At 50.1% G+C, this 11,785-nt stretch overlaps 1 protein-coding gene across 1 annotated transcript in view; it reads left to right on the top strand.

Annotated features, from left to right (window-relative positions):
• Window positions 1-384: 384 nt before the first annotated feature.
• The window catches only part of NUAK2 (NUAK family kinase 2), a 20,165-nt gene continuing 8,764 nt past the window's right edge, over window positions 385-11,785 (top strand). The window contains exons 1-2 of the mRNA XM_017525444.2: window positions 385-765; window positions 10,660-10,780. Of these exons, the coding sequence (XP_017380933.1) occupies window positions 535-765; window positions 10,660-10,780 (352 nt within the window). The 5' untranslated portion in view covers window positions 385-534. The remainder of the gene's footprint in view (window positions 766-10,659; window positions 10,781-11,785) is intronic.

Genomic DNA, 11,785 nt, shown 5'->3' with positions numbered 1-11,785 from the left:
TGGGACAAGCAAATTACTCAGGATGGAGAAATACTTTGGTGGCCTCTGGTGCCCTCAGATTGTCCCTTGCCAACTGAGAACGAAGGACAATGAAACAACAGGGCTCTAACCAAGACCAAGCACCACTCAGAGGCGAGAGCAGCTCCAAGGGCCCCCAGAGGAAAGCTCTGGGCCTCAGGCTGCCTCCGCTAGAATCCCCTAGTCCCCATTCCTGGCCCTTGGGGCCCAGGTGGGCGGGACTCCATTGACACTTTTCTCGGCCACGCCGATGGGGAGGAGGCGGGGCCTGGAGCCCCGGCAAGCCAATGTGGACGGCCGTGGTCATGCGCCGCCGGCGAGCAAGCCAATAGGCCCGGGGGGGCGTGTCCAGGGCCCGTTCTCAGGGCGTTTATAGCAACTTGGAATGCTGTGCTTTCTGCGCGTTCTAGTGCTGCTGTGGCTCCCCGTCCCGGTGCGGGACCTGGGCCCCGCGCTTCAGCCCTAGCCGCACAGCCTATTGATTCCCCTGCCGCCCTCGCGCACCTCCTGTGCGCCATGGAGTCGCTGGTTTTCCCGCGGCGCTCCGGCCCCACTCCCTCGGCCGCGGAGCTCGCCCGGCCGCTGGCGGAAGGGCTCATCAAGTCGCCCAAGCCCCTGATGAAGAAGCAGGCGGTGAAGCGGCACCACCACAAGCACAATCTGCGGCACCGCTACGAGTTCCTGGAGACCCTGGGCAAAGGCACCTACGGGAAGGTGAAGAAGGCGCGGGAGAGCTCGGGGCGCCTGGTGAGTGCGGCTCCCTCTCGCGGCGCGGGGCAGGCTCGGGCTTGGCCGCTGGCTGGGAGCGGAGGAGGGGGGCGGGGGGCTCGCTCGTTGCTGGGCGAAGAGGCCAGCGTGGTCTTTACCGCGCTGAGCTTGCGGGGCTACTGGGGGGTGTCTGTGGCAGATGTGTCGGTCGGTGATTGCGGGGGACAGTGGTTGCAGACTTACGAACCCCAGCCAGCAACACCACACTTCTGTGATGATTGTCAAATAAAAAAAAAAAAAGTGAGGCTATGGATAGTTCGCACGGAAAGACGAATCGTGTTCTGTCCTGGGATGAGATGAATGGGACTTAAGTTGAATTTTGCTGGGAATAGATTGTTCAATACAGTGCAATGGGAAGAGGTAGTAGAAGCCACCCCATCTTAGTAGGGATTTGGTAAATGAATGGATGAGGCGTGGCGTTCCCCCAACTCTTAAGAGTCTGGCAGCCCAGAGCACTGGAGATCTGGCACAGGGGGTGGATTTTGACATTGAGGTCCTTTCCAGCTCTAAGATTTAGTTGAAATTTCATTATGATGAGTCTTTGATTCTGGAAAATGTGAAACCAGGTTCTGGTACCAGGTCCACTGCACCAGAGATACCTTTTAGTTTGGAGGCCTTTTCAAAAACATGTCCTGTGAATTTGGTGCGAATGTAGTAGTCTAGCAATCTGTGTGACCTTGGACAACTTCCTTCATCTCCGTACTTTGTTTCCCCTTCTGCAAAACTGTAGAAAACACAGCCTGCCTCACAAGCTGCTGTGAGAATTGAATAAGATAGAAATATGAACTTAAATTGCCCCTGATGCATAGAACTTGCAGTGAGAACTTCTGGAAAGGCCAGAAAGGATGGCAAATTTGTTAAAAGTTAGTTAGCAGTGGCTAATTAGTTCTCAAACTTGAGTTTAAAGTACATAAGAATCACCTGGGATGTTTGTTTAAAATACTTACATTCTCTGGTTCCACACCCAGAGTAATTTATTCTGAAGGTCTAGGATAGGGCCGTATAATATATATTTTAACAAGCCTTTTACAGCAGGTGTTTTAGCCATTATTGTGTTTTGCCAAATCCAGTTGGGTGCTGGTTGTGAGGGTGTGTGTGTGTGTGTGTGTGTGTGTGCGGTTTGTCCTATTGGCTAAGCAGCAGTTACCTCCCCAGATTGTGTTTGCTTTTGCAGCCAGTAGCTGGTTTGAAATTCAAGAAGTCATTTCATTGGTGAAGGAGAGTGGTTGTTGGAGAAAGGGCTAGATTATGGTCCCATCAATAGGACCGAGTATGTTTTTCCTGCTATCGCCTGGCACAGTCCCCAGTTGCCTGCTGCCAGGTTACAGCAATTGGGCAATCATGTACTTCCTGGCTTGCCTTTTCTTTCCCTTTCTACAAAGTGTGAGGGCCCAGTGAGGCTCCAGGCTTGAGGCTGTTGGACCCAGGCTTTTTCAGGGGCTTAGCTGGAAAAGAGCTGCTCGTGGCTTGTGCTTCATGCTTCTTGGGGGTGGGGAGACTGAGTTGTGGGGACTGGGGTGGCCTAGAAACTTAGAAACTGAGATTTAAGTTCAGAGATCCCATCAGACTCTTGACCCAGGTCACTGTGGGGTGTGTGTGCGGGTGTGTGTGTGGACGTGCGTGAGAGACAGAAAGTAAGAGAGAGATCTCATTTGATTCCAGAATGAGATAAACTAGCTTTCAGTTTTCAAATCTCAGTGGATTTAGGCAGGGATTCCAGCTCTAATTACATTAGAACAGAGAGAATTCAGAAGGTACTCCCTGGCCTCATGCCTCTTGCTCTTTGTAGGAAGCCAAGAGCAGTAGGCATGGGACCTGCTGTGAACCTGCCTGATCCAGACCACCCAGTACTGCAGCTGGGAACTTGCTCAGAGTCTCCTTCCTTCTTGGAGAGCAGCTGCCTGCTGTGCTAATGTTTTCTCAATTCTGGAGCACTGCTTCTTCCCCACGTTACCCTCCCCTGTCTCTTGACTCTCCTCTATGAAGCAAGAGAGACCTGGTGCCTCAGGATACTTCAGTTGGGGAGAGGGGTATGGGAGCTGCCCAAGACCTCCCCCAGCATGAATTGAGATAGTTGGTGGGAGCTAGATTCAGAGGAAAGCCTGCTGGGTGACTTCCATCCCAATTTTCTCTCTACCTTTCCAGCACACTTCCTGCTCCCAACCTGCCTAGATGGGATTATCAGGGGCCAGATGGGATTGGCAGAGGGAAGGGCAGGTGGGCGGAACTGATGCCTGCTCTAGGAGGGCATCAAAGGAAAAACAAATATTTGCTCTGGATCTTCAATACATTCCTGGTATCCAAATGACATTTCCTTCTGTATTCTCCCAGCTCCCCTGGCCACCCTTCCCCCTAAAGAGAAAAACACATGCTAGGGTTTCTGGAATGGTGGAGTCCACCAAAGCCTTTTGATGATCTTCATGAGAAGTCGTACCTCCAAGGTACAACTTGCATCTTTCTGCGCCAAGGGGCAGTGAGGGTCATGAGTCCAAGTGGGCAGTGCTCTGGAGCAAGGGTGCTTCTGTCTTTTTTATGTATTAGATTGCTGTGCAGGATTTCAAAATGTTTGAAAATGACTGAGATGGTCCGATACCTTCATTGACAGATAGAGTAACTGAGGCCTGGAGAGGGCCTTACCCTGTAGCTGGTGAGTGGCATGCCTGCAACGTGGGCTCCTGGATGACCAAGTACTGAGTCCTGGACTGGGAGTTGGCCTTGAGATGAGCCTGGGCTTGCCTCAGTGTACTTTGTTATTCCAACAGTTAGCTCCTGCTGCCTTTCCCATTGCTCCAGGCAATGTTTCAGGTGGGAAGAGTCACTGGGAACCAACCCCCACCCTCATATACAATGACTGTGTTGAAGGATTCTGGGTGGGTGAACTACACTATATTCTCGGGTTTCAAACCTTGTTGGGGATGCTGCCTAGCTGACACTCAAGGCTGCAAGGGTTCAAATCATGGTTCCATTGCTTACCAGCTGTTGTGATCTCTCTGTACCTCAGTTTCCTAATCTGAGTAGAGTGGGGGAGATCATCATTCCCACCTCGTGGGGTTCCCTGAGGATTAAGTAAGATAGCATATATAAAGTGCTTAGCACAGTGTCTGCCACACACAGTGTTATTATCCCAGCAAGGCTGGCTTTGATGAAGCCCTGCCCTTCCCTTTCCTGGGGAATCCCTGCATCCTGGAGGTCTGTCCTACCCCCAGAAAGAGAGTGGATTGTGTTTGGCTTCCCTAAGCCAAATCACTTTGTTCAAAGTCCTAGTCTCTCCTTCAGCCCCAGTTCCAGAGAAGAACTCGCACCTGGCCAGCTGCCAAGGGCTTGCTTGGCAGGACACTGCCCTCCCAGCTCCTCATGCACCTGCCTGCTCAGCAGCAGGCTGGGAGGCTGCGGGCCACTCTTGTCCTTGAGCTCCAGCCAAACCACACAAGAAGGCTGAGCAGGGACGCTCCTTGCCCAGCAACCTGGTAGAGAGGGCTGGAGGATGGCAAGGAGAGGGCAGCACAGTATGGGGATGTGGCTCAGGCTTCCCTCAGAGCCCATTCCTGATCGCTGCCTAGCTCTCTGGCTGGTGTAGTGGGATGGCAAGCCACCCCCTAGGCCCACCCCCACTCTGCCCAGTCTGGGCCAACCCAGCCCAACCTCTCCTCCGTTATCTAAACGGGTCATCCTCCAGCTCCTTGTCCTGCCTCCCAGGCAGCAGCTGCTCCACAAAAGGCCAGAGAGGAATCAAGGATCTTGGCTCCAACTCTGGGTGATAGCTATGACCAGAGATGCCCAGCTTGCACCTTCTCTCCCTCCACCTGGAATCAGCATCTCTGGATCTTCTTTTTCTAAGGCCTTTCTGCCATCTTCTCCTGAATCCAGATTGTTCCTGATCTGAGTACCTGGGAGGGAAGCAGTTTTTACCAAATGAGCCACATCACCTACCTCTCCAGGGTGTTGGCAAAGGAGTGGGCATGTTTGTATATCTGCAAGTGGGATGGGATGGGGTGGCTGGCTGTGCTGCACAGGCTGGCCCAGGGCAAGATGTGGGGCCTTCCCTTCTCCAGCAATGGGAGGTAGGCAGGGAATCTCCGAGGAAATAATTTCTTCTGAGATGGAAGCTTCTCCAGGCACCATCCTTCCATCTTCAATCCTGATTGTGTCTTGATGTGCTGGGAAGCCTTGGAAAAGTCAGTGCGCCTTTCTGGACTTCAGTGTGTGCCATTTGCAAAACAAGAGGAGGAATTAACCTTGCTGTCTCTTTCAATGTCCAGGACCGCAGGGTCAAGAAAACCACTGGGGCGGTATCAGAAATTATGCTCAAGCAGGCTACCATGGCCACAGTATGGGGCCCCTTATAATAATCCTTGGCTAGCACCTTCCTGGCATAGTAGCAGGTGGCCCATTCCTGGCGAAGTTCAGCATAGGATTCTAGAGTTTGGAAGAGTACTTAGAGATCCTGATGTGCGAATTCATGAATGGCTCTTTCTGGCCTTTGCTCAAACCTTTCTTTCTGCCCTTGTTGCCCCTCCCTAGCCCACCTCCCTTGGCTTAGCAAAACTCACCGATCCTTCAAAATCGAAAGCAGCTTTCTCCCAGAGGTGGTTTTCCCTGCTCCCCCTATAGGCAAAGGAACTTCTCTCCAGTGCTCCTGCAGCTCTGCAGGCAGGGACATCAACTGCTATGTTTATCAAATAGAATGGGGTTTATCTAATTGTCAGTCCTCCTCCTGGAGGACTGAATCCCTAACACCTAGCACAAGTGCCAGCCAGGCACATAGAAGACACTTAGCAGATGATTGGAAGATAACGATCCTTTTGTTTTTCAGATGAGGACATGAAAAACAGCCAGATGATGAGTTAACCAGACTTACCTGATCAAGTGACTTATCTAGAGTCACACAGCTCGATAGGAGCAAATAAGAATTAGATACATGGGCTCTCGATGCCCCCTCCACTAATCAGATGTTCAAGTTTACGTTATTATTATTGAATCTAGTTTTCCTACCCCTTCTCAGTAGGGTGGCCATATAATGTATTGTCTAAACTTGTATAGTTTAGAGAGTAAAAGGGACAATATTAGCAATTATACCAGGACTATCTCACGCATGCGGCCTTCCTACGTCTGGGTGATTCATTCAGCAATTGTTACCCTCTTCCTTGGCTTTAGTCATCTTATTTTTATTTTTTATTTTTTTAAGACAGAGTCTCGCTCTGTCGCCTAGGCTGGAATACAGTGGTGCAATCTCAGCTCATTGTAAGTTCCGCCCCCCAGGTTCAAGCAATTCTTGTGCCTCAGCCACCAAGTAGCTGGGATTACAAGAATGCATTGCCAGGCCTAGCTAATTTTTGTATTTTTAGTAGAGATGGGGTTTTACCATGTCAGCCAGGCTGGTCTCAAACTTCTGGCCTCGAGTGATTCGCCTGTCTCAGTCTCCCAAAGTGCTGAGATTATAGGCGTGAGCCACTGCGCCCAGGCTTGTCACGTATTCTAGAGAACAAAGGTCCCTAAAAATTAGTCCTTATAACCAAGGTGGACTCCACCCATGTCTAGGAAGAAGAGGAGAAAAATCTTATCTGAGCGCTGGTCCCATCAGTCAAAGATCATCAGCCCAGCGACTTAACTAGTAAATATTTGTGATTGTTGTTCACCAGTAAACAACTGTTGAACACTTTCGGTATGCTGAGCTCTGTCTAGGCCTAAGTTGTTGCTCCAATTTGCTTTGACAGGCTAGCCAGCAGATAGCTAGAGCCCTCTCCTTGGGGCCAGGAGAGGCTGGGGAGCAGTGGCCCAGCCCCACCAGGGCAGTGATGCATGGCTTTTCTTGTCTGCCATCTGCTCGGGGACTGATGGAGGCCTGATGACATAACTTGTTTGCTTCCTGGAAGGTGCCAGCCGTACTGTGATCTGCTGGGACCTAATGTGGATTACCCCTCAGGGGGTAGGTTAAGTGGGTCCCTAACCTACCCCCTGAGGCCAGAGCACACAAACTTGCAGAAGGCTGAACTGTTCGAGGAGGATTAACCATTCTGATGTAGAATCATGGGCTTCCGGAGTTGAAAGAGATGGATCTTGGGGTTCAATTTGTTGCACCTTCCCCCATGCAGACTCCTCCCAGCACCTCTAAGACCTCTTTCTCCTTTTTTTTGGAAGCTCATTTATTTTAGGCCTTGTCATCTCTAGAGTTCTGCCCCTAAGCCTATGATGATTTATCTCACTATTGTATCTGCGAGTATACAACTGTACATCCAAGATAGGGCTATGTGTACATTTTAAGTTTTGAAATAGTTTTGATTATCTAGATATGAGATTTGTGTTTATGTATGATTGATTGTTTGCTTTTTATGGACCTTTATCTTGGAAGAACTCATAGAACTTTATCCATTGTCTAATTTTAAACAAACAATTTTAGAGAGAAAATAACTTGTCCATAAAATCTCCCCTTCAGGGAGAGGAAAAAGGTATGGAGGCGAGGGGTGTGTGGGAATGATGCTCCAGGTTGAAGGCAGGAGAGAGAGGTGCCTCCTAAAGGAGGGTTCAAGCCCTCTATACCCACCCCTGCCCCCTGCCCACTTCCAAGCCCTGGTTTTTGTTTTGTTTTGCTTTGTTTAGCTCACAGAGAGAGATGGATGGTTTGGAGTAGAGGGGGGGTAGCCCCATCGCATCCCCTGCAGCTGCAGCGTGGGCCTCTCCAGCATCTTGGGGAGGAGGCTCCATGGTGACCATCCCTCCCGCCTGCCATTGTCCTCCCTGCCCTGCTCAGGGAGGGCCCGAGAGAGCAGGGCCTCCCTTCTTTCACGGATGAAGCTCCAGGGGGAGGAGCAGGGTGGAGGGCACGCCATCCCTGGCCCGTTGCCGGGGCGACCGGCCCAGGCCATTGTGAGCAGCTCCTCTTACGGGATTAGGGCTGTTCCGCATTCTTGTCCGATGGAGAACACAGGCCGGCAGGGCCTGCTGCCCCTGCAAGCCAGAAGCCATTGTCTGCCTCTAGAGCCCTGAGAAAGGGTGGATTAGAGGCCCCGCCCCTGGAGCAGGGGTTTCCTTTTTTTCTGTCTCCCTTTGAATCTTGAGGGGAGACAAACCCTCCTGGGAAATGGAACGAGGAGCTGTTTACCGCAGTCTGGGTCTTCAGATTTCTCACCACTCACCTATCTCCCATAAGAGGAAGTCTCGTATTTACCATTGGTGTCCTTGGACAGCACTTGCCGGGAACTGGCCGGCCCTGTGGCACCCCACCCCCACCCCGCTCCCGCCCAGCCCTGCAGCCTCTGAGGGCCCCGTGGCACCTGTAACAGCTCATTTCATAGACTCAGAGCGGGAAAGCCCCTCAGATCTTTTAGTTCAACCTGTTTGTTTCACGGGAAAGACAACCAAGGGTCTGAGAAGGGGTGGGACTCTCCCAGGGGGACAGCGGCAGACTTCCCGGGGCAGTGTCCCTCCCCAGCTCTGCACCCCAGGCCCTGCTCGCTGGTATTTTCTGGGGTTTTGTCCAGGAGCTGCTGCTGAGGAGGGTGGAGCAGAGAGGGACCGAGACCTTCGGTGGCTCAGAGCTTTGCTAGCTGCATCTCGACAGCCCAGTTCCCACTTCCTCCTGCCTCACTCCACCCTTCCTGAGCCCACCACACATACCGTCCAGAGGGCTTAGCGCTCAGCCCACGAGTGGTGTTCTTCATCTTGTTGGGCTAAGATAGCAAGCCCTGAGGCCCCGACTATTGAGTTGTTTGTTTGTTGTGAGCGGGGGAGGGGAGGAACATTTCTTTTTCTTTTCTTTCCTTTTTTTTTGAGACAGAGTTGCTCAGGCTGAGGCTGGAGTGCGATGGCACGATCTCTGCTCACTGCAACCTCCGCCTCCCAGGGTTCAAGCAATTCCCCTGCCTTAGCCTCCTGAGTAGCTGGGATCACAGGTGTGCACCACCACAGCCAGCTTATTTCTGTATTTTTGGTAGAGATGGAGTTTCTCCATGTTGGTCAGACTGGTCTCGAACTCCCAACTTCCGGTGATCTGCCCGCCTCGGCCTCCCAGAGTGCTGGGATTACAAGCATGAACCACGCCACCTGGCCGAAACATTTTTTATCTGAACCGAGTAAACTGGTTTAGGGTTTTGTGTTTTGTTTTTTTGTTGCTGTTGTTGTTTCCCTAATTTTTGGACCAATTTTTAAAAGCCTGTGGTAAAATGTACATAATATAAAAGTTACCATTTAAAGTGCACAGTAGTGTTAAATTTAACGTTGTTGTAACCCAGTCTCCAGAATTCTTTTCATCTTACAAAACAGAAACTCTATACGCATTAAACACCTCCCCACTTCCCCTCCCCCAGTCCCTGGTAACCACTGTTATTAATACTTTCTTCTGTCACTACGAATTTGCCTATTCCAGGTACCTCATTTAAGTGGGATCACACAATATTGATCCTTGCATGATTGGCTTATCTCACTTAGCATTAATGTTTTTAAGGGTCATCTGTGTTATAGCATGTGTTAGAATTTCATTCTTTTTATGGTTGAATAATATTCTATTCCATCCTACGGACATACCAAGTGTTATTTATTCCTACATTTATTTATTATTATTATTATTATTATTATTATTTTTGGTTGTTTTTTTTTTGAGACGGAGTTTCACTCTTGTTACCCAGGCTGGAGTGCAATGGTGCGATCTCGGCTCACCGCAACCTCCGCCTCCCGGGTTCAGGCAATTCTCCTGCCCCAGCCTCCTGAGTAGCTGGGATTACAGGCACGCACCACCATGCCCAGCTAATTTTTTGTATTTTTAGTAGAGACGGGGTTTCACCATGTTGACCAGGATGGTCTCGATCTCTTGACCTCGTGATCCACCCACCTCGGCCTCCCACAGTGCTGGGATTACAGGCTTGAGCCACCGTGCCCGGCCTTATTTATTATTTTTATTTATTTATTTATTCCTTTCTTTTTCTTTCATTCTTTCTTTTTTGAGACAAGATCTGGCTCTGCTGCCCAGGCTGGAGTACAGTGATGCAATCATGGCTCACTACAACCTCTGCCTCCTGTGCTCAAGCAATCCCCCACCTCAGCATGCACCTATAGCTGGGACTACAGGCATGTGTCACCACACCTGGCTAGTTTTTGTATTTTTTGTAGAGACAGTGTTTCACCATGTTGCCCAGGCTGGTCACAAACTCCTGGCCTCAAGTGATCCTCCTACCTTGGCTTCCCAAAGTGCTTGGATTACAGGCATGAGCTACCGCACCCAGACCTATCCCTACGTTTCTTGATGAACATTTGTGTTGTTTATACTTGGTGGCTAGTGACTGATTGCTTATAGCAAATTACAGTTCTGGGGCAGAAAAAGTGCCAAACTCAGAATCAGATGAGCACATCATCTAACCTGTCTGAGTCCCAGTTTCTTCACCTGTAAAGGGGAATGATGATGCTTTCTGTGCCCACCTCCCAAGGTTGTTGTGAGGGCCAGTTCATTTACTAATGTAACAAGGAGTTATTCTGTGCCTCTAGTGTGCACCAGGCACTGTACTCAGCATCAATAATTCAGTGGTGAGCAAAACTGACCGGTCCCTGTCCTCATGGTGCAGACCGGCACATTTCCTTCATAAATCATAAAGTATCGGCCTTGCAAATGCAGGTTTTTACCTTCCTTGTCCGTCTGTAGACTATGAATAAGAAGGTAACTGGTCCATATTTCTGCTGCATGGACCATGTGCACTCAGCTCAGGTGAGATCTTTTTCTAGGGAAAGTGCTCTCCAGTCTGTCACTTACTCTGGTGAAGAATGAAATGGCTTCTCTGGGTGTACTCTATGGCCTTTATAGCAGCTATAGGCAAACCACCAGGACCAGGTCCCCCAGAGTGTCCTCTGCCAAACCTTTCTCATCACTCTCCTGCGTTCTGTTCCCAGGTGGCCATCAAGTCCATCCGGAAGGACAAAATCAAAGATGAGCAAGATCTGATGCACATACGGAGGGAGATTGAGATCATGTCATCCCTCAACCATCCTCACATCATTGCCATCCGTGAAGGTACGGGGGGGCACCCGAAGCTGGAAGTTGGGGGTCTATGTGTATGCATGGATGTGTTCACATGCCTATGTACACGTGTCAGAAGAAACAACATAAAGAAGTAAAAATGATACAGGCCCTAGAGGTGGGCAAGAGCTGAATTTGAAACTCAGCTGTATGACTTTGCACAACTTACTGAATTTAGTTTTTGAGTTTCAGTTCCTCATTTATTAAGCGGGGTCATTCCATTTATATCACAGTGTGATTGCAAAGATCAAACTGTTCATGCCATTGAGTGCTCCGCTCATGGGAGGTACTCAAGGAATTGCAGGCTTTTTTGTTGTTATAATTCAGTTTTCCCTACTTGAACACTACCTTCCCAACCCAGTGAGCTCCTTAGCAATCTGAGGGAGGCTGAAACATACAAAGGCCTGCACCTGTCTTAGGTGCGTGGGTGCTATTCTTTGGGCATCCCAAGAGCCAGAACTCCTAGAGTCTGACCTGGGCTCTGAATCATTCTTGCCACAGGGCTGGCTTCTACCTCTCCTTGTCTCTCTTGGCCTCCTCTTCTCTGACATCAGTGCTGACTTTGCCACCCCAGCTGCCCTCCTCCCCGTGACCCAGACGACAGAGTGAGCAAGAGAGGGTGACGAAGGAAAGATGGGGAGCCTGTCTGCATCGAGCCTTTACATAATATCAGTTAGACAAGAAGCAGGGGATAGCAACAGGAGGGAAGAAAGGGAACCTGTGGGTCTGTCTTTTGTCTGTATATTCCTGGTGGGGAAAAAAAAATAGAGCAGTCTCTGCTCTTGGATCGTGTTCATAAAAAGATTAAGGGTAGAGCCACTGTGGCTTGAGCCTGTCCCATGAAGAGCCAGACAAGTGGCTGAGAAGGCTAATTGTATCTCTGTGTACTTCCCTCAGGGAAGAATGGGCAAATGACAAAGTTTGGTTAAGCCAGGCTGAGTGTGGTGAAAGAGAGAGTATGTGTGTGTGTGTGTGTGTGTGTGTGTGTGTGTGTGTGTG

Source organism: Cebus imitator, unplaced genomic scaffold, assembly GCF_001604975.1.
Source record: "Cebus imitator isolate Cc_AM_T3 unplaced genomic scaffold, Cebus_imitator-1.0 Scaffold38, whole genome shotgun sequence".
Classification (NCBI taxonomy): Eukaryota; Metazoa; Chordata; class Mammalia; order Primates; family Cebidae; genus Cebus; species Cebus imitator.
Note: the sequence above shows the minus strand (reverse complement) of the source record. Positions and strands in the feature narration are given on the sequence as shown.